Source organism: Ctenopharyngodon idella, chromosome 15 (genome assembly GCF_019924925.1).
Source record: "Ctenopharyngodon idella isolate HZGC_01 chromosome 15, HZGC01, whole genome shotgun sequence".
Classification (NCBI taxonomy): Eukaryota; Metazoa; Chordata; class Actinopteri; order Cypriniformes; family Xenocyprididae; genus Ctenopharyngodon; species Ctenopharyngodon idella.
In genome coordinates, this window is record NC_067234.1 from 24,559,022 (window position 1) to 24,581,728 (window position 22,707).

At 38.2% G+C, this 22,707-nt stretch overlaps 3 protein-coding genes across 3 annotated transcripts; 2 read left to right on the forward strand and 1 right to left on the reverse strand.

The window, feature by feature from the left end:
• Window positions 1–26: 26 nt before the first annotated feature.
• fam222bb (family with sequence similarity 222 member Bb) lies at window positions 27–6,872 on the forward strand. The gene is made up of 3 exons (XM_051861951.1): window positions 27–206; window positions 1,787–1,911; window positions 2,112–6,872. The coding sequence occupies exons 2-3, from the start codon at window positions 1,833–1,835 to the stop codon at window positions 3,827–3,829; spliced, it is 1,797 nt and encodes a 598-aa protein (XP_051717911.1). The 5' UTR covers window positions 27–206; window positions 1,787–1,832; the 3' UTR covers window positions 3,830–6,872.
• A 4,420-nt stretch (window positions 6,873–11,292) lies between these two features.
• Window positions 11,293–17,530, reverse strand: p2rx8 (purinergic receptor P2X, ligand-gated ion channel, 8). The gene is made up of 11 exons (XM_051861959.1): window positions 17,343–17,530; window positions 17,154–17,225; window positions 15,716–15,791; window positions 15,481–15,559; window positions 14,936–15,019; window positions 14,649–14,787; window positions 14,421–14,542; window positions 12,503–12,596; window positions 12,348–12,413; window positions 12,025–12,107; window positions 11,293–11,873 (listed from the first exon to the last, which is right to left on the reverse strand). Exons 1-11 carry the CDS (start codon window positions 17,502–17,504, stop codon window positions 11,810–11,812), a joined length of 1,041 nt encoding a protein of 346 aa, XP_051717919.1. The 5' UTR covers window positions 17,505–17,530; the 3' UTR covers window positions 11,293–11,809.
• Window positions 17,531–20,496: 2,966 nt separating this feature from the next.
• txndc17 (thioredoxin domain containing 17) lies at window positions 20,497–22,197 on the forward strand. Its single transcript, XM_051861965.1, has 4 exons — window positions 20,497–20,789; window positions 20,869–20,950; window positions 21,218–21,293; window positions 21,432–22,197. Exons 1-4 carry the CDS (start codon window positions 20,645–20,647, stop codon window positions 21,498–21,500), a joined length of 372 nt encoding a protein of 123 aa, XP_051717925.1. The 5' UTR covers window positions 20,497–20,644; the 3' UTR covers window positions 21,501–22,197.
• Window positions 22,198–22,707: the final 510 nt, after the last annotated feature.

A 22,707-nucleotide genomic window follows, 5' to 3' on the forward strand; every position in this document is an offset into this window, starting at 1 on the left:
CCAAGTTACCGTCGCGTGTTCTCGACCTCAGCGAGGAAGACACGTGGGAAAAGCTTACTGCGCATGCGCGCATATAGGCTGCAGTGGGCACTGGGCAGCAGCAGTGACTAGACAAGCGCTTTATCGACACAAGCAGAGCACAGGTGCCGAATAACCCAGCAAAATGCTCTTTTAAACAATCGCACGTCTCATCCCGAAGCCAGAGAGTAAGTTTTGCTTTCGACACATCCCATCTGATCATTTTAATGCGGTTTTAAGAAGCTGTGAGATGAAAGCCGGGCAGTGGCTCGCACAAAGAAGACACAGGCTATATGCTAGTGGCAGTAGCAAGTGTAGAGGCAGAGGTGTCCAAGACAGGCTGAGATCTCACTCTGATCACCCTTCAGATTGGTTGCTAGTTAGCTGGGATTTAGATGACTACGACAAACCTTCAATCAACCGGATACATCTTATCTACAGGGCAGATGTGTGCTGTAATGACCCTAAATTGTGTAAATGTGTCTGTGTTGATCTGAGGTAATTGTAATGCATGTAGCTTGTAGCTAAGCAAAGTTTGGTGGCTAGCAGATTTATTATAGGGTGGATGATATGTAGCAACCACAAATTGTACTTTAAACTTTAAGTGCTTTGGGTATTATGCTTGGCTAACCGTGTTTGATATTTCACAATGTAGCTCAGCTTATCCAGAGCTTCTGTTGTTTTTAATTAAGACTGTAAATGTGTGTCAGCTTAAATGTTCTCCAAAAATACTGCTTGGCTACACAGTATTTGCTTGTAAAAGCTCTGAACTGTGAGTTTGTCTAGATATTGAACTCCGTTCAAAGGTTTTTGTTTTTTGTTGAAGAGCACCACCTAAATAAACAACTGCCCCCATCCATTGGCCCGTTTTGGGGATGATATAACAGGACGTACATGGGTCATCTCTGATTGTTCACAGATCCAGGCTCTGTGAGTCCCAGCTTCAGCTGATAACACCTCCTTTACTGTAAAATTAAAAGCGGCTCCCTGATGAAAATAGTTGGGGGTTGGGTGCTCGGAACATGTCAGGCTCTGTCTCGACTGCACTTTTTGACACCTGCACATCTCAGATTGGATGAATCAGCTGGGAGTATGTGGCCTGTGGTCGTGTTGCCGCATCCCCTGCCGTGCCCCTGGGCACCTGCCAGGCAGACGGGAGAATGCGTTTGCATCGCACTCCTGACACTCAAACTGCAGGGTGTGCACCGTAGGCCCTGACACCAGCTGTTTCAGAGAGCTATTTAAAAAGGTCATGCTTGAATGCATGATATTTAAATAAATGGCTACAATGAGGCAATTACAGAGATCTATAGCTACAGCGTTTGATGGATGTTCAGGTGAATTAGCAAGGGTAGGGCCTTTGTACACTTCTGTGATTGCCGTTCTTTTTGCGGCTGGCTCTAAATCATGTCATTTGTTGACACTCTACTCAATATTACTTACTTACCTTGTTGGGATATTCACGGTGTGCTGATTTTCATTCTGTGAGACTTTTAATCTAAGAGTTTTTGATTATTGCTTCTACTGCTGTGTTGCACCAAACCACCACTAATTAAAACAGAAATTTCCGCCGTTATAATTTATTACTCTCATTAAGTCCCACTGCACAGTGTGTTCCATTAAACCTACATCTGCACGTAAAATTGGATCTCTTTAATGACGCCCTCAGAGGAGAAAATAGCCAATGTTTCTTTTTTTACACCATGTATTTTAAGAGACAATTGATGTGAATCCGTTTTTGTTCCTGACGTGAATGTTTCCTTTGCAGTGTGATGAGGAGTAAGAGTCCAATGTTGCATTAGTCTCATTGTGACATGCTGGCCTGTCTGCCGGTATCAAACCCCTCCCTCCAGCTTCTCTCGCACACGCAGATGAACACTGGACTTCAGAAATGTAAGCTGCCATTAACTGAAATGAGCTTTGTTCTGATTAGACTGCATGTATGTTTGACCTAGTTTGTCCCTTTGTTAGTGAAACAGATGCTGTGCCTCTTGACTTTGCTCCGTCAAAGCCCTGTTAAGCAGTCATATGCTATCATACGAGCGTTAAATTCCTTGCATTAACCTTCACGTTTGGCCTTCTCTTGCTCACAGGGGACACTACACAGAGGATGAGATCAGCACACTATCCTACCCCAGCGGAATTGGATGCCTATGCTAAGAAAGTTGCCAATAACCCACTGACTATAAAAATCTTCCCCAATAGTGTGAAAGTACCTCAGAGGAAGCATATTCGCCGCACCGTTAACGGTCTCGACACCTCTAGCCAGCGCTACAGCCCCTACCCACCTCAGGTCAACACCCGGACGGGCCTCTTGGCCATCGTCAAAGTCCCCGTCAAAGGGATTCTCAAGGACATTGAAGGCGGCCGAGCCCGTTTTCTCCCCAAGCTCATCATGAACCCGCACAGTGGGCTTTATGCCAGTCCCAGCACTTTAAATGTTCCTCACACTGTTCCACACGTTCAGACTCCTTTAGGCCAGAAGAGTCTCGCTCACTCTCAGGCCTTGCAGGCCCATTCACAATCTCTGCAGCAGAAGAGTAGTTTACAACCACAGCAGAGCCTGGCTCATCAGGAGGCTTTACATCAGAGCCAGGCTCGTCAACCACCAGTACCACACCACGCCCTAAACCACCAACAGACTCTCATGCAGCAGCAGCAGACACAGTTGCCCGGTCCGCAAGGACTACGGCATCTGCCTGATATGGCGCAGTCGGTGAACCTGCAGCACTCCCAGGGCTTCTCTCAATCCCAACCCATGCCACAGGCCTCTTGCGCTGGGCCACCGGCCCCGGGGGTCTTACAGCCTCCCCTGGCAGGCTTACAGATGGCACGCAAGCTGCCTGACGCCGACGCCCCTCCCAATGTGACTGTGTCTACCTCAACCATCCCGCTGTCTATGGCTGCCAGCCTGCACCAGAACCGGCCCAGTGACTTGAGCAGCATCGTCAATCAGATCAACCAGTTCTGCCAGGCTCGGGCTGGCATGGGCTCTACCTCCGTGTGTGAAGGACAGATCGCCAACCCCAGTCCCATCAGCCGCAACCAGCTCATCAACGCAAGCTCTCGGGTGTGCACCCATCCCGTTGTGGGTCCTCTGCCTTCTTGCGTCCTTGGTAACTCTGACAAATGTGGTCCTGCCCCTGCTCTGCCACTGCCTGACATTGCTGCCATGAACAGGATGCCCCTTTACCACAATGACATGAAGCACCAGTCCCATCCACAGTTACCCCAGCAACAACGTCAGCAGGGCCCTTGGGGACAGCACCAGTTGGCACACCTTCAGCACCTTCCGGAGGGAGCGGCTCACCAGGGCAAGAATCTCCCTAGAGAGGGCCTAGTGGGACCGGGGTTCCTCACCAAGAGCATGGGCTACCCGCAGGAGGTGTGCATGGCTCAGCCCTTCAACTTGAAGCCCCCCACTGATAAACCAACTCCATCTCCTCCAGTCAACGGGATGCCAATGAGTTACAGCAACGGCCACTACATGCAGCCTCCCTGGAACAGCATCCTGCCCACGCCAAACAGTGACAGCTCAGGGTCTCAAGACCTGGTGGGGCCGTTCCACGGAGGCCTCTCAGGGGCCTCTATAGACTGCACCCCTGGAGCACAGTACAGGACCGGGCCTTCCATTTCAAGCCAGACGAACCTGATGCAGACCATGGAGTACATGGGTGGCGACTTCCAGGCACCTTGCTTCAGAGCGCAGAATCCTGGCACAATGTCAAAGATGCACAGAGCCTCAGTCAGCAGGGCCACAGATTCAGGTGATAGTAGAAATGTGCACATCCACCACCCAGGGTACAGATGAGCTGCGTCCAGTTCACACTAGTCAGCGTTAGTCGGAGTGCAAGGAAAAAATTCCACCCCCTTCCCATTTTGTTTTCAGTCTTGCAAGTGATCTACTGAATGTTTCCTGTATGATTATTTACGTGGCTACCACAAATCTGAACCCTCATGTGCCACTTTGTTTTCTTTTTTTTTTTTTTTTTTAATCTTAGTAGTTTAGACTTCTTAAATAATTAGCCTTTGGTGAAAAAATGTAGGCATTTATTTATTTAAATTTTTTCCTTTCCAGAAAACAGCCATAACAGCTTCAGTTGACATCAGCACTGTTTCCCCTATTCCTATCTGGTCTGTGTAATGTAAATGGAAAAATGTACCACACAACACGCATATATTAATTCGCTCATTCTTTTTGATTAGCAAATGTCCATTATTTAAAAAGCTGAGAAGAAATTCTCAGCTAATGCCATTTGTATGTAGTTTAGGCCTACTTGAGATTTGAAGTACTAACTCAACTGAAGACATTTAAGGGGTGCCATGATACTGAAATATTTGGCTGTTCCATCTAAGCTAACAGCTTGTACAATGTATAGAGGTTGATTTTATTTTTGTTCCTCTCAATGTTTACATATTGTGCTTTTGTAACTAATCCTAAATCGATATGAAAGTGCAAACTGATACTGGGATATGCACATATGACAAGACTGTTTCTTTTTCAGACTGTTGAACATGAATCAGGTTAAAGTCTTAGATGGAAATGTTACACTAGGGCTGAGTCAAGCCACATTGTGTACAATGTTAATCCTTCCCTTGAAGTGTCAGCTAATGCGCTATCCTTTTTATCCTCTATTTTTTTCTGAGTATCTTATTAGATTTCAGTTTAAATGGAGACTGCTGTAGACTGAAATTGCTTCGGGACTTGTGCTGTGCCCTAATTGCATAGCTTAGGGTTTTATTTTGTCTCTCAACTTAATTGTTACTACTTGAATTTCATTGGAAAGAGATGGTGACAGCAGGCTTCGACTCACTACAGGTCTTAAAGCAGACCGACGTTTAGCAGCCGACCCAAAGCTTCCTTTGGGAAGAGTTTCATCACCCGCCTGTGCGTTAGTTCATCATTAAAGGAAAGACGTCCTTGACCGTAATTGGATGACGGAAGTGTGTTGATGTAAGCGCAATATAAATGAGCACCGCAGGCTAGCCTGAGGCTTCACTGCTGTGCTACTGTAACTGAGAGGTGTGATTAGCCGGTGTGAATGCTGTGTGTCGGGGCGGATTGGCTCCCTGCTTTTGCTCCATCATTAACACCATACCGCTCTTCCCTGGCGGGATCACTTCCATCTCCGTCACACGCTGTTGTGTCAGCTGAAGCCTGCCACTGCATTTTCCACCCACCTTAGGCACTTGATGTGTCATGTCGGTCTTATCTGAAATAGCTGAAATGCACCGCCGGTGACAGTCTAGGACTATTTGATGGGAAACAGCCCAAGTAAAAGACGCATTTTAAGTTTAGTTGTTCTGTGAATTTGATAATTGATCCATCCGATGCTCCACGGTTTAACTCCCATGGAGAGTTTCTCTCTTTCTCAGGTCTACCTGTGCCTCTTCTCATATTCTCCCTTGACTTTTATGTCGAACAAGTCTCTCCAGCTTTATCAGGGCAGGCCATCTGGCAGTGGAGCATGGGTATTGTCAGACTTTGGTGTAACGAGTGGAGCAACTGCAGATGAGTGGATGGGTGGAGCCGTGACACCCAGTATCATAACCTCCCTGTTTGCCCCTCAAAAGCCTTAAATATTTGATCCTTGAACTGTCCTTGACAATAGGCATGGTGTAGAATATAAATTAATGATATTTAGCTAAATTTCTTTTTGTGAAACCATAAATCGGGGGAGCTAACTCCCGAAAGGAGAAGTTTTTTTTGTTTTGTTTTGTTTTTTTTGTATTTAGCAATGTATGTGTAGTATTGGGCTGTAACAGTTGTTGCATTCACACCATGTCATGTTATGTTTCCTAAACTAGCATCTTTATTTGCTCTGTTTAACATTGCAGCAAAACCTGTTTAAGTCCTAAATCTGTTTCCTGTCATGGGCGAACACGTACATTGGAAACGCAAGCTCTACTAAATGCTTTGCGTCCAGGCTGATGTTTTTCAATAACAGCAGGCCTAGTTTAAGCTTTCACGTCGGAATATGTTGCCCATGAAGCTGCTATTTTATTCTGACCACAAAAAAATGATTTCTTATAAATGTTGTGAGGATAGAGTTAAGATCTAATTTATATTATTATGCCTTTTTTTGCAATGCAATATTGTTAATAGGTTGAGTATCGGCAGACATAATAAGTTATTCCATTTGCCTGTCGAACATGTCATTTGTAAAGCTTGAACTTTTAGACTTCCTGTATTTCTTTCAATCCTCATTTCATGCCTTGTTACAGCTCAAGAGTACAATGTCAGGTTACTCTTTTAATAGTTACTATCTCTATGTGAAGTGCCTCCTCTGGGCTGATGTGGACTGTGTGTATGTGACCGTTGGGATGGAAAAGACCGGCGCTAGTGCACATTCCATAGACGTAGTGCACTGCTCATGAACGGGGGACCGAGCTACTTTAAAAACTACTGATATCGTTCAGAAAAAATGAACATTGTGTGCTGCTGCAGGTGCAAGATCTGTTCGGATGTGAATAGTTGCTGCTGAATCACTAGTTTAGGTGGCGAGAGCTACGCTGCTGAACTCCCTAGTGTCCTTGAAACATTCAAAGGAATGCTCTGGAAAGTTCTTTGTCTTTTGGAGCACATGCACTCCTGCCCCCATCACCACCCCACCCCTTCCCGCCCCCCTTCCCAAAACAACACAATGGCAGTTTTGGACTACAGGAGTGTGTGTTAGGAGGAGTTGAGTGTGTCTCATCTTGTTCCACCAAAGAACAAAATGTCACTTGAATGGTAGCAGTGCGCACCTGTTTTGTGTAACCGAAAACTGTCATTCCAGATACACATTTTTTCAGGAACGTGTTGCACAAACATTCCCCTCTAACCAAAATAAAGTTTGACTTGCATTTGCAAAGTGTGTTGTCTCTTTTTTTTTTGTCTCCTATATTTAACTGATTCTTGAGTACTGGAATAAAACTTTTATTTGTCAAGTATTTATTATGGAGTAATGTGACAATTATGTTTAGAAGTATTCATTTTGGGTGCTTTTAATTTTCACATTTCATAAAATGTGTTTTCCCCTCTTTTAATCAGTACACGTACAAAATGTGTCAAATATTGTATCTTCAGTGGGACTATTTAAACTGATTTTAAGGGCCATATATTGAATTCTCAGCATGTTCTCAGAATATTTAGCAGGGTAGATAAAAGCATTTTGTCATAGTATTGAAAGCAGTAGCCATTTTGTTTTGCTAGTGTTGCTAGCTACCTACTTAAACTAAGGGAAATTGTAATAATTTAAAAGACAATATATTCAAGCAATTTCTTAAATTATAAAACTTACCAGAGCCTATGGTAACTAGCATGTGGAAATATGGAAAGAGACTTCAGAACGAAGAGTTGCTTAAATCTTAACAGATTTGCCAAATGTTTTAATAAATACTTGACAACATTGACAAGAATTATACAAAATTCTGTTAAGTTCTGGTCCTCTGAATTTATTGGTCAAGCGGCGTTAGTTCAATAACACTGGGACTTTCACTGTATCACTCCACTTCTTTCGTATGTTCTAGAGAGATTATCGGTCTGCGAATGTAGTATTTTTAGTGACTTTTTCTTCAAGTCACGTCAACACAAAGTAAGTGGCAACAAGTGACTGTGTTTCTGAGTGAATCAAACAACTATTTAGTTCTACTACAAACGCGATTTGCTGAATCCTAAACGATTCATTCAAAACATCCTCTGTGTTGCTCAGAGATGTGCAATGGTTAATTTGGTTAAGTTAGGATTTGTTTGTAACTATTTTCATTGGCGGAGCAATAACAGACAAAGTAGCTGGCAATATTTACTATTTAGTCTGATTATAAAGGTTATTCAGTAAAAGCAATAAACGCAATTGTGCTTTTGGTCTGAATGACAACACTGTGATTACAGTACCTTCAACACAGATAAATAAAAGATGCACATTCCTGTGTACTGTGTAATATTAATATGAAGTATTGAGTAATGATCTGAGTACATGTGTACATTTTAGGGGTGGTGAGGAATCAATCTATAATTTGGGTTAAATAAGAAAAGAAAATTAAATGATACAGTATATTTGTGTTAAGAACAGTTTTGGGGGTAACGCATTACAAGTAACTTGAATTGCGTTATCAGCTTACTTTTTCCAATTACAACAAAATATCTAAGTTATTTTGTTTTCACATTTATCATATGTGCAGAGGCGAAGTCGTGCGTGCTGTGTAAACATGATTGTAGTTCTAGATTAAATGAAAATCATTTACTCATCATCTCACTGGCACGAAAACATTCAGTATTCCTCAAAAAGAATAAAAACAGTGAAATTCAATCTCTTATATTAAATTACACAAATATACTTTATGTATTTAATCTCACTATATTACTTGCTGCTGGCCTTCAATGATCCAATTCAATCATACTAATAAGCAAAAATTACTTTAGATTGGATTTAGAAATAAGAGTGTTGAACTTTCTTCTCCTGTGTCCTATTCTTCTGCTACTTTGAGCTATTGTACAAGCGTACAGTAAATATGCATTTTCTTCAGCCTGAGGCTTATTTATTTCACTTTTGGTGTGAAAGGGCCTTAACACTTGCCAAAAATTGAACTTTTTTTGTTGTTATTAAAAAAACAAGCAAGCCCAGCCCAGGTGAGAAAAAGTAACACTAAAGTCATGTAATGCATTACTTTTCATAAAAAGTAACTAAGTAACACAATTAGTATTGTAATGCATTACTTTTAAAAGTAACTTTCCCCAACAGTGGTTAAGAATATCATATTGATCACTTCTGATCAGTGTGATCTCAAATTCATTACACAATTCCTTATTGTTCTTTATATAGAATGTAAAACAGTGTAATGTACATTTTTATATCATCAGAGCCTATCAGAACTGTGAAAAAGCTTTAGTGGCTCCAAATCAACCAACTGCCCATCCATGCTGCCCAGAGTTTGGCAAAAGACTCACAAGTGTCCTCAGTTAACTTCTGTATCCTTTGAAGATGGCATCATGGCACAGTTTTGTACAAAGCCAATTAGAGCTGTGTCACACAAATGCCCTGAGGTTAACTGAGCTCCGACGCAAGTGCCAAATCTGTCAAGATTCAGTGGGTGGTAATCCATGTAAAAATAAAGTGTTTTTCTGCACATGGTAGACACTTCTAAACCCTTTTGACAAGATTATTATTGAGCCTACAAAAACACTAATAACACGCTGATGTAGCTGTACTTACATAGGTTTAACAAACACTACTGGGAATGAACAGATGAGGCAGTGTTTAGATATAGCAGATGCAATTTATTACCATCTAAAACCTGGCAGTTGGGAGAAAAGTGAAAACACTGTTTCTTGAAGTATGGGACAAACATTTAATCTGCCATTAGTTTTTAAAGGCAACAATTCTACTTTGAAATTAATCACAGGCAGTATTGGTTGTAATTTAATTACTTTTTCCTTTGAAAAGTAAAGTGGGATTAGTCTTATTTTTCTGTAATTTACAGTTACTGATGTAATTGCATTAAATATAGTAGACTATTGAACAATTCTATATAAAAAACAATAGTGGATTTAGTCTAATAATAAAATGTATCTTTTTAATGCTGCTTTCACATGCTATCGGAGATTTCCTTCTTCCCACTTCTTAAGTCGTGATTACAAAATCGTCGCATTCAAGTGCTTTGTTGTCAGAGGGCGCAAGGTTTATGCTTATTTATTGGGAAAATCTTATTAAAGCCAAAATGATATTTAGCATCCTATTCATTGACAACCATATAAACATTCACCGTGCGATCTAGAATTAAAGTCACTGCAGCAATCATTCTCCCCTCCGCCATGTTTAAAGTTTAGGCCTATCAAAATTATCCCCGAGCTTCCCAATGGTAAATACGACTTGAGAGGGCGTTCATGTCAATTTTTTTTTAAACTAGGAAACTCATATTTACGATAATTCCAATAGCACGTGAAGGCAGCATAAATGTAATCTTCTCCCTTTAAATACTTTAGTCCGTTCAAGAATAATGTATGCTATTATTTACTTGAATGAGACAAGGTTGGACGTTTGAGTATCCCAATGTCTCACTCAGTGAGTTCCAGTCAATCACGTCACGTTCACATGTTGACCACATGATGTCGCCATGACACCGAGAGCAATTTGTGTTTTTGTGTCAATTAAAGCAAAAACAGAATAAAAATAACATAAAATGCTGCCGTTCGCTTCAAAAACAGCTGAGGAAAAGCAAAAACTAAGGTATCATTATATAAACTTAATGTCTAATGTTAAAGTTTGTTTTTACGTTTGACTTTGGGTAGCTCTATGCTAATTGAAATCAGGATTTGCCGCCATCTTGGAAGTAACGTCAAACGACACGTCTAGCTGAGGAGGGGGTTGATCGATCTGCCCCGAGTTCACAGGTCGAATGTCCGACTTCGAGTGGCGTTCCAGACTTTATTTCCAAGTAGGAGGTAGGGGGAATCCAAATTCAGAGCTATCTGGAACACGATATCGTGTAAGTGAAAACACTGCGAGACAGCACTGGAAGCTAATATTCTCACCAGATCACATACTTAAGTGGGAAATGAATAGAAATGACGACTCTGTCTAAAGAAATACAAACCAAATAATTTAAATATACCCTAACATTGACAAAGATGCACACATGCAAAGTCAGAATTTTGAGGAGAGATCTTACCACTTCTGTGGGGTGGAAATATAAGCCTAAGTGTAACGAATTACTGTTGCCAGGAAGTAATAAATAAAGTAATAGCCTAATATTACTAATATTATGTGGAGCAATGAATAACGTTAATAAATTTATTTTTTAACGACCCCAACATTGGAGATCAGTGAGGAGAGTAGTTGGACGGACGAATATGGATTGAAGGCACGAATGCTTCTGTTACATGTTTTATCTGGATATCACATTTTGTTTCTCCGTAAAAGTTTTCTGTTTTATCATGTACAATAGTGCATGCCACAGAGGCAAACACACGAGGTGTAATATTTTAAATTAATAATTTTAAGCTAATTTTAATGACACGTTTTAAGAGGTTTTGAGTGTTGTGTGACCTCTTCTGGTAACTTTGTGTAGCTACAACTAACTCCTCAAGTGTTTTACAGTATGTATACTTAAAAAAAAAATTAACGTGGCTGTAATAGTTAGTACTACACTACTAATTAGATTAATTAATCATATAGTAAATCATATAGCAACAGATTCATTGTAGTAGAAAATTTCTTTAAAAGTATAATGGCCACAATGATAAAAAATGCCAGCTTAAAAGAAATATGAGAAAAATTAGTCAAATATGATTAATCCATTGAATGAGTTTAATGACATGTTAAAATGGCATTATAAATATAATTTACTATATAATTGACCTTCTGAAGTTAATACAATAAATGTATTGCGTCATCTCAGTCCTATATGCTAATTATTTATACTCGATGCTGCTATTAGTGTAAATTAAGTGGTGAAGGACCAGCAATTCCCTCATTTACAATACATGACATACTTAATATCTCATGGAGCAAATTTAACATTGAGAATTAAGGAAGTGTACAAAACAAGACATTTAAAAATTCCAGCTGATTGATAAACATGCATCAAGTTTCTACAGGTGCTGTCTCTTAGACACAACATAAGGAAATCAAACACAGATATAAATCTGAATATGTCATTGTATTTATACATCATACAATATATTATATAAATAACATTTTCTAGACTTATAGCTTATAGACTTACAGCTAATGATGTCTGCCTCGAATGAGATGAATACAATGCGCTTTCCTCATATTTCACACTACAAGCATTGCTATTATGGCAAATTTCATAAACTGAACTTTCTCTTCAGACCCTCTGGCATCTTTTTCACTGGACTTTCTTTGTCAATCCTAAGGAGATATAAAAAAAAGATGATCAATGCTTGCAGTTACATGTATTTAATGACATTTGACATATGGCATTACTCAAATTATATTTTTCTGAAACCAAAGTACACAGCAGGGCTGTGGTATTTCTAGCAAACATGCTTCTGTTACATACTTTGGTATTCTCTCAAACTTTGAGTCTCTGTGAGCAGTGTTCTTCTTCATCATGCATAGTATAATGTCACATAAGTAAGACCCCTGGAGAAAAACAATCTTGTTAGCAGCCATATATATATATATATATATATATATATATATGGATGATGTATGACAACAACATTATAACTCATTTATTAATGCTCATTAATTTAAAATAATATCTCAGTTTCAGTGATATGTTACAATGGTCTTGTGTAGCCAAAGCCAACTACCAAGTAATAATGATTACAAAAAAACAAAACAAAAAAAAAATTCGTAGTGATCTGAATATTTACTTACAGCAGTCATTAAAGTAAGAACTGATGCTATGTTGATGATGGTCTTAATAATACTAAACTTTCTTGCCTGGAAAAGATATTATACATATGAAAAATAATTATACATATACAATCATATATACAGCACTTGTGCATTGCTGTTATGGAGTCACATACCGTTCCAAACACCATGATGCCTAAATGAATTCCAAACGCTTTGTAAAGTGTTCTTTGCTCCTTTCCTGCATCATCTTTGAAATAGTAAGCAAATCTAAAAAGACATTTATTGGAGATCTTGAGCATAATAACTACTTTTAAACACTGCCCGGACAAAAAAAAAAAAAAAAAAAAGTTGCTGTTTGGATTTTCATACGCAAATACTTAAGAGTCTATGGATGGTTCATTATTACAGTTACTATTATGTTTCTAGCATGTTATATGTTTGGCAGTGGTTCTTTTAACCCTAAAAGATGGAGTGTGTAGCTTTTCATTTCTTAAACAACCATGTCGGAAGACGTATCATGGCCATATTCCAGAATGACAATGTCAAGATTCATCAGGCTCAAATTCTGAAAGAATGTTAGGGAGGGAGCATGAAGAATCATTGAATTGGCACCTCTGAGTCCAGACCTTAAATTCATTGAAAGTTTTTGGGATGTGCTGGAGTAGACTTTACAGAGTGCTCACCTCTTGCATTGTCAATACAAGATCTGGGAGGGAGCATGAACATAAAATATGCTAGAAACATACACTCTAAAAAATGCTGGGTTAAAAACCCTAGTTGGTTTAAAGGGTTAGTTCACCCAAAAATGAAAATTCTGTCATTAATTACTCACCATCATGTCGTTCCACACCTGTAAGACCTTCATTCATCTTCGGAACACAAATTAAGATATTTTTGATAAAATCCGATGGCTCAGTAAGGCCTGCATCGCCAGCAATAACACTCCCTTTTTCCATGCCCAGAAAGCGACTAAAACATATTTAAAACAGTTCATGTGACTACAGTGGTTTAACCTTAATATTATAAAGTGATCAGAATACCTTTTGTGCGCCAAAAATAACAAAATACCGATTTTATTCCACAATATCTAGTGATGGGCGATTTCAGAACGATGTTTCGTGAAGCTTCGAAGCTTTACGAATCATTTGTTTTGAATCAGTGGTTCAGAGCGCTAAAATCACATGATTTTTTAGTAAACAAGGCTTCGTTACGTCATAAGTGTTTTAAATATTGAACTGTTTTAAATATGTTTTTAGTAGCTTTCTGGGCATGGAAAAAGGGAGTGTTATTGCTGGCGATGCAGGCCTTACTGAGCCATCGGATTTTATCAAAAATATCTTAATTTGTGTTCCGAAGATGAATGAAGGTCTTACGGGTGTAGAACAACATGAGGGTGAGTGATAAATGACATAATTTTTATTTTTGGGTGAACTAATCCTTTAAATATGGACAAACACAGCGATTGGGTTGTTTTGACCCAGCGGTTGGGTTAAATGTTTGCCCAACCTGCTGGGTAGTTTTATTTAACTCAACTATTGATTAAAAATTACTATATGGCTGGCTTAAAATGAACCCAAAATAGGTTGGAAATTAAAAATCAGACACATACTGTAATTACTAGACTGAACATTTATTAATAAGCAATTTAATACATTTTTATTATTTAATTATTATTTGTTAAACTTATTAATAAATGTTAATTTATAAAACATATTAATAAATGTTAATTTCCAACCTATTTTGGGTTCATTTTAGGCAAGCAATATAGTAATTTTTAAAAAATAGTTGAGTTAAATAAAACTACCCAGCAGGTTGGGTCAAATATTTAACCCAACCGCTGGGTCAGAACAACGAAATCGCTGGGTTTGTCCATATTTATCCCAACTAGGGTTGTTTTTAACCCATCATTTTTTAGAGTGTAATAATAACTTTAATAATGATCCAACCATAGACTTAAGTATTTGCCTATTAAAATCCAAACAGTGACTTTTTTTAGGCCGGGGAGTGTACATTTACATTTTTTCATCAATCACTGGGGAAAAAAAGAGCACTCAGAATGATTTTAACTTGATAAGTGCAATGTGAATGTACCTGAAGTTATATCCGTGTGACTTGTTGCTGCCCAGAAACAGAAAGCTGTAGTGAGGATTGCAATTTGAGTCATCTTTATCAAGGTCACAGGACCACTCAATCATAACACCAAGTGAACCACCCTGGCATTATATGAAAATATTAGATTCAGCATAATAAGCACATAATGTATATTAAATAAAATTTTGTAAATCAGCCACACATTAAACCCACTTTCAGTATTCTCACCTTTACAGCCATTTCTTGAAAGCTATGTCCAGTTTTTCTTACAATATCTCCCAGCCGAAAAATAGGACAGTACGGGTCGGTAATTTCATCATACGAGCAGTTTTTAAGATATGAATCATTTTTGTTTAATATATTTGATCTGAGAAGAAAAAAAAACAACATTTGAAATAATTGAGAGGTAATAGTATATAGTGTTTTATTCAGTAAATAGTTTTGTGTTTTTTATTGACATAAAAACAAACGGGGTGGACTCATTATTAATGAATGCATCAGAGTGAATGTCTTACTTTGAGAAGTTGAACTGGGAAAATCTGATGAAGTTCCTTATGTATATGGTAAAGTTTTCAGCTTGTCTCACCACAGTGGCTGGGCTAAAAATAATTTGCATGAGCATGTCAATGTGACTTCATTTTATTATTTTAAGCCTAATTACATTTATTCAACTTATTTTGCAATGTGGAAGTAAGCTATTCTCTGTGAATGTGCAGGACTTCCGGTTCATTAGTCACTGTATGTAAATAACTTACAGAATAATAACAAAGTGCAGTAAACTATTTGCCCTACAAATCAGTGTGTTAATAATTACGACAATACATTAAAATAATATGGTTTGAAATACCAGTTTGTGACGTCAAGAAGCATAACAAGCTGTTTTGTACAGCTAGAAAAAACTGGAAGAGGATGACACTGGAAGCCAGACACATTCGCTTTACAAATGGCCAAATTAAAATTAAAAATAAGGTGGATACTTTGAGGTAGAAAAGGCTTCCATAGCACTGTCTGAGTTCAACATGTTATGGAACTTTAAAATAGCAAGAGAAAATATTCTTACTCTGGCTTCTCGGTCTTTTCAGTGGGACACCAGCCATTTATTTCACAAGTGCCATTAATACAAAGGCCAGTCTTAATTCCTAGGGAGAATGAAACTATTTAGGCTAGTAGGGGTTGACATATCTTAATAAACAGATGGCAAATATATATTCAGCATGGCTTTATTATGCTAGCATGTTAAAACAACGTTTAGCTTCAGACTTTGTGACAAAGTATCAAGCAGTTTAAAGTTATACCGTTTCCAGCCCTAACAGCCTTTCCTTCTATGCATTCTTCATCCTTAGTGCAATTGGCATCTGGTAAGAAGGGGCTCTAAAAGAAGAAATATAGCCTACTGTTAGCAATAAATATATAAACCTACTGAACATAGCTATGAACTTATTTTGGTCCTGAGTGGTGGGGATTTGCTGTGCCTCTTTCTGCACATTCTTACGACCAATTCGTACATATTTTACGAGGTGGCTAATTCGTAAGAATTCGTACGACCTCACTCGTACGAATTCATATGATTTGTCTAAACCCCAGTGACGGGTAGGTTTAGGGGCGGGGTTAGGGGTTTAAGTCATTCGTACGAATTCATACGAATTTGGCAAGTCATAAAATACGTACGATTTAGCAAAAAACATATTAATTCGTACAAGTGAGTTCGTATGAATCCATACGAATTAGTCACCTCATAAAATACGTACGAATTGCCGTGTGATCAGGTTGGCAGATTACATATTTACGCCAGTAGGTGGCGACAAGTGACTGACTTTATGAGTGAGTCTTCGGATCATGCGCTCAAATTAAACTCCCCGTCACATTATTCACGAACCAAATGACCATATCATCACAGCATAAATGCACTGAAATGATAAAAAAAAAAAAGTCGATTTCTTACTTTTGCATCAAAAAGCTTGTAATGACATAAAGATGCTGAATCCAATTACTTAAGATGTCAAAATAGCCTGGTAAAAAATTTGTCAGTTTGTGGGTTCAGTCAAACGTATGCAGCTCTGGCATAAATAACAGCACCATTGGAGGGCTACTTGCCTGTCACACACTAAAAAGCGATAAACGGTCATAAGTTTTTGTCCTATGGGTGCCAACCACTAAGCCCAAAGCAACTGTATTCTGGGAATAAAATTCCATTTATGTGTGAATGGCCCCTGAGACTGATAACACAAGAAATGGTGGCATGGAAATCATCACCGCCAAACCAGCAAGCCTATTAAATCAATCCAGTGTGACTTATAATGGGGAAGTAGCTAAAAAGCCCTGCAGTATTTTGCTAACCATAATTGGCGTACATCCGTTCATATAAAATAACCAAAGTGCTTTTACACTGTTAATGGCCTGAATGGAACATGGTATTTGAGATAGGCTGCAAGCCAAGGAGGTTTTGCTAGTCGTTTGTAATCAGCTGACAATGTCCTCTGAATAGCAAACAGCTATATGTCACCCCAAAAAAACAAACAAACAAACGAAAAACACTGAAAATAACAGCTGATGTGTTAAAAGTGTTGATGAAAGTGCAGATGTGGGATGATGGTGAAGGTGTTGTGTCGAAGTCTGTTCTCCCTATGTTTTCTATGGACTTTCTAACCCTAATCCTAACCCTAATTGAAGGGAAAACAGAGGGGGAACAGACTTTGACCTAGGGAAAACTTATAGTTAAAATAAGAGTTTTACCTCTAAACAGTTGCCCATTGTTTGGTTTGGTGTCTCGATGAAATTGGTTATTACACAAACAAAACCCTCACCCTGGAAACAAAATAAAGCAAAATATTAATAAAGCAAATTAATGAAGCAAATCATGAATCATATGATGGACACAGAACTTAACAGAACTTTTTCAGACTACAGTGTGTTTTGACTGACCTGTTTTGGGAAAACATAGTCCTCTGGTCCCCATAATTTTAAATTTGTTGCATTGACACGTGCAACTCCTTTAACTTTAGTTACCACAGAACTCTCGATAGTGTCATCTTTTGCCTGGTACTCTTTCTTTGTCACAAATACCCACCTGTTGAGATAAAACATGTTTAATATTTGCCTATCAAAACAGTAAAAGCTCAAGAGAGAGAGAGAGAGAAAGAGAGAAAGAAAGAGGGAGTGAGAAAATCTTCATCACATAAAATGTGTTTTTACCCCAAGCAAAACTAAGGTTTGGTTGGAGTTAGACTGATTTAAGTAATTATAGCTCTTACCCGATGAGATATCCCATGACAGTGAGTTGAAAGATTCTGTATAACAGTCCCAATTTCTTATTGTGCGTGACCACATATTTAATTGTTGTATATTCAAAGAGATAGAGTGGATGTCGACTGCTCCACCAAGCCATTCTTGCTCCTGCTGCTGGAAAATGATGTACTGCTCACACGCCCTGAATCTTTAAGTCGAAGAACCACACTAACGTGCATCACGTCATTTTTCAATTAACATGTCATGTTCCTACATTTTGTGAAAGGCGTTTGTGCTCTGCATTTCACCCATCCAAGCACACACACACACACCGTGAACACACACCAAGAGCAGTGGGCAGCCGTTTTTGCTGCGATGCGCAGGGAGTGATTGGGGGTTAGGGCACCTCAGTTGTGGGTAATTAAAAGCTTATTCACTCCCCCCACCAACATTTCCAACACTGAGACTCAAACCCACAACCTTTAGGTTACAAGTCCAACTCTATTTTGCAGTTATCATTTTGTCAATATGTTGAATTTTTTAGGACTGGATGATATATATAACATTGATGTAAGTGATCATCACCCGCATTTAGACCTACCTATAGCCTATTGTATTTATATATAAAGCGTTCACAGGCAAATTTGCTTTATGTGCACAGCATAAATGAGTACACCCCCTCTGAAACTTCTGAAAATCAGCAATTACTCAATAACTTAGAAGACATGTTAGGGTTCTTTAGAGATATAATGTTCCAGCAAGTCTGCTTAATCAATTACCAAAGAAGCATGTCAAAATTATTCAGGAAAATAAGATTTTCTTATCAAGGTGATAAAATGTTGTGTAGCAAAAATTAGAACACCCTCCTAAAAGTTACTAAATAAAACGAAATGTTTGATCAATATGTAAGTATGTTGAACCAAAACATTTAAAGAGAAGTAATTTCTTGACAAGTGTTATATAGCCCACTGAATCATTCTCAGACTTGATGCTGACAACAATGGAACCATTTGGGAGAGAACTGTCAGGAGACTTATTTCTTAGCACAAAAGAGGACAGTGGTACAAGAGGATTACCAAATCATTGTTTTAAGTGTGAAAATATAGCAAAAGTAACACAGAAATTCAAAAACAATGGACTTGAGACAAGGCCCCTGAAATAATCAGGCCTTCATTTTAAGCTTTCATTTAGTGATGAGGGATTTTTTTGCTAGACAAAGAGCAGGAGAAATACCAAGCGAGTGTCTCAGAGCCAGCAAAAGATATGAAAAGAGTTGCTGTTTATCTCACAGAGTAAGATGCAGTCTGCAGAAATGACATGCATGGATGTTGTTCTCACTGGAACTACCTACTGTAGCCAAAGCACAATAAAGTCAGTTAGCCATTTCCAAAGCCCATATTTACAAAATATAGATTCTGGGAATCAATACTCTGGTCTCATGAGACCAAATCAATCATTTTGGATCTAACAGCATCCAAAATATTAAGGTGTTGCTAGAGGAGGAGAACAGTAAGAAGTGCCTGGTTCCCACAGTAAAGTTCAGTGGCAGTAAAGCTCTTATATAAGGATGTATGAGTGCTGAAGGTGTGAGGGAGTTGTGCTTTATCAATGCTGTCATGAATTCCCACACTACTGTGTAATTTAATACACAAACTTGAAACAGAAGATATTACTCTTTCCTCAATCCCTGCATTGTTGGGCATTTTTTCAACATGACAATGAGGATATGCATTCTCCCAAGGTGAAAAACCTTCTGTGGACATGTATTGCACTCAGTCTTAACACTCTTGAGCGCCTGTGGGGGATTCTGTAGAGACGAGTTGAGCAACACTCCCCATTAAAGATCAGGGCATTTAAGGAGGTCATACTAAGTGCTAGAATATTATACATTTGTTGAATTAAATCAAGGGTAGGGTGTACTCATTTCTGCATATCCTTAATTTAAACAAAATTGGCTAATTTACTTATTTTATGGCTATTAATGATTTTATTATGTATATGATTAATACATTTTAGTTTTGCCATCTTTCCATGAATTGTATTAGTGATCATAAAGAAAATACATCTTTTGTATTTGTTCAGAGGGGGTGTACTCATTTATGCTGTGCACTGTATTTCCCTAGCGTCGAAATCAGGACCATATAAATCTCTGGAAACATGATTCCTGGCTGTATGTCAATATCCATGGATTACTGGATCTTTGGTAAGTTGTAACAGGAACACTATTGAGTCCAACCTTTAGTTTTAGTAAATCCAGTCATGCAGCAGGCTCTTTTGCCACTCAGTCCGGCTGAGGGGGTGTGTTCCGGCAGGAAAGTGATGTCAATGCATATATATATATATATATATATATATATATATATATATATAACTGAAATGTTATTTATAAATTATTATACATTGTTTATGTCAGAGTCTAGTTTGTACTTTATACTCCAAATTCATTCACATTCTTTAGTTTCAGTAAGCCTATTAAAATTGAGTTTTTATCCATTTAAGGTTAAATGACTTAAATCTCATTGTTATATTTAAATGCATTTTAAGTAAAAATAGCAATATGCATTTAAATGTAACAATTAGATTTAAGTCATTTAACCTTAAATGGATAAAAACTCAATTTTAATAGGCTTACAAAAGAGACTAAAGAGTGTGAATGATTTTGGAGTATAAAGTACAAACTAGACTCTGACATAAACAATGTATAATAATTTATAAATAATATTTCAGTGATTAATGTGCTGAAAATGCTCAGCTGTGGTGGAAAAATATAGGCTCCTGATTTTAAATAAATCGAGCGTGACAGACTTTTATTTTAAAATATTCCACTCTTATTTTAGCAAAAGCGCGTTTCATCATACTTCACACACTAGAGTCGCTTTTGTAAGTTTTACACACTCAGCTCAATTTATGCACAGATCGGTCAGCTTTCTGTAACCAGAGTTGGACTTTGTCACTGAACAGTGGATTCCCACTAAACACTAAATAAGAGTAAATAAATCATGACTAAATACGAGGAAGTTGCTGTTCATGGCTACGAGGAATTTTGTAAAGCTGTGTCTGAAAGAAAAGGAAAAGAGATATTCGCTTACTTCTCTGGAGATAAAGATGGCCAGGGCAAGAGCTGGTGCCCGGACTGTATGGAAGGTACATTAACATTATGCAGTAGTTGTGCTGTTTTTAAAAATAAGATAAATAAAAATAAGTCTTTTATCCCCATCTGCAGCAGAGCCAGTGGTCAGAGGAGAGCTGTCTCATCTTCCTGAGGGATCTGTCTTCATTTACTGCCAAGTAGGAGAAAGGCCTTAGTAAGTTTACAATTTTGCCAGTTAGATTGGTTATACAAACAGGATTATTTCATGTATGTAGCTGCATATGGTTACATTCAATCAGAAACTGCATTATTTTAGGACAAGTCCATGTATAATTGCTGTCATACATCTGTCTGTAGATCTGTGTTTATTGGACTATGCACTTTGACAGTGGTGCACAATGCACAGACAGAATCCAATAAAAGACAGTGCTTAGGTTTTGTTTTGGCCTACATCTGCTACATTCATTGTTGTTCTTGCCAGCTGGAAGGACCCAAATAATGACTTTAAGAAGACCCTAAAGCTGACCGCAGTACCCACACTTCTGCGCTACGGGACGGTAAAGATCAGTTAATGTTTTTTGACCAGTGGACTTTTAATATGTATGCTTCTTGCCAATGTACTATACATAGCAATCCATAGTGAAAGATATTAATGATAAATGTATGCATATATAATTTGTTTTGTCTTTTTTAAGCCCCAGAAGCTGGTTGAAGATGAGTGTTTTAAAGCAGACCTCGTTCGAATGATGTTCACGGAGGATTAATGTCCTGTGACATACTGCTGGATGACAACTACTTTTAAAATATGATTTATTCCACTGTTAGTTTTGTCATTTCTGTAATCTATGCTCTTGCTCTGGAATGTTAAGCAAAACAAATTGTGGTCCTGGTATTATGTTGTGAGTTTGTGCTGTGGTGATTGTACATGTTTTGAAATCATTGTGCACATTAAAACTGTTAGTATACAAGGAAGCTTTGCATAATCACACATTTCAAATGTACTTTCCAGTGATTTTCAAAAAAGGGACTTTGACAGTACCTTCAAGTTAAAGGGATAGTTCACCCAAAAATGAAAATTCTGTCATCATTTACAAGTTTTTCCAAACTTGTATGAGTTTCTTTCTTCTGCTGAACACAAAAGAAGATATTTTGAAGAATGTCAGTAACCAAACAGTTGATGGACTACTATGGAAGTCAATGGGGTCCATCAACTGTTTGGCTACCCATACTCTTCAAAATATTTTCTTTTGTGTTCAGCAGAAGAAAGAAACTCATACAGGTTTGGAACAACTTGAGGGTGAGTAAATGATGACAGAATTGGTGAACTGTCCCTTTAAGACAGAAGAACTGAAGCAGTTACAATGTCAGTAAACATGCATAACGAAAATTGTCTTAAAATCCTAACCTAGAAGATGATGTTTGTTTGTAATCAGAACAAAATAAAATGCTTCGAAAAATGCATATTCATTTGTTATTTTCATTTTCAAAGAGTTTTGCGAGAGTAATTGTGGGGTTTTAATGCCGTCCAAGTAAATAATATGATAGGAAATTATTGTGCACCAGGCAGTGGAGGGGTTTTTGTTTTTATTCCTGACTTGAGGTAGCCTAATATAAAGCTGTAAAGTTTTCTGCTCAGAAAGTTGGTGTTTATTACACAGAATCTGTTTTAAATTTTAGTGTGCACCATTTTAGACTAGAATATTCTGCTTAAAGTGGTGTTTAGCAGTACTGTTGTGTTTTTTTGCCAAATGAACATGGGATGGATGAGGTAATTACTGTGACATCACTTTTCTGTTATGCTCGAAAGGTGTGCATAAAACACACACTTGCGTGTCTATACATCCATCCGAAAGATAAAACAGGTATCATTCATAGACATGATGTGGTGGTGTTCTGTTCGACATGTTTATTGATTTCTGTGTAGACTCTATCCCTCTGGACAGAGTATGCCGGGGTGCAATTGCACCATCT

Bases quoted from the DNA above. Each gene is read 5' to 3' on its own strand.
- p2rx8 (XM_051861959.1), bottom strand. From the start codon at position 17,504: ATGTTTTATCTCAACAGGTGGGTATTTGTGACAAAGAAAGAGTACCAG. The intron at 14,788-14,935 runs GTAAGACATTCA...TTTTCTTCTCAG, and splicing joins TCCCAGTTCAACTTCTCAAA to ATCAAATATATTAAACAAAA. The intron at 12,597-14,420 runs GTACATTCACAT...ATGTCTTTTTAG, and splicing joins TCACACGGATATAACTTCAG to ATTTGCTTACTATTTCAAAG.
- txndc17 (XM_051861965.1), top strand. From the start codon at position 20,645: ATGACTAAATACGAGGAAGTTGCTGTTCATGGCTACGAGGAATTTTGT. The intron at 20,790-20,868 runs GTACATTAACAT...CCCCATCTGCAG, and splicing joins GTGCCCGGACTGTATGGAAG to CAGAGCCAGTGGTCAGAGGA. The intron at 21,294-21,431 runs GTAAAGATCAGT...GTCTTTTTTAAG, and splicing joins CACTTCTGCGCTACGGGACG to CCCCAGAAGCTGGTTGAAGA.
- fam222bb (XM_051861951.1), top strand. From the start codon at position 1,833: ATGCTGGCCTGTCTGCCGGTATCAAACCCCTCCCTCCAGCTTCTCTCG. The intron at 1,912-2,111 runs GTAAGCTGCCAT...TCTTGCTCACAG, and splicing joins GAACACTGGACTTCAGAAAT to GGGACACTACACAGAGGATG.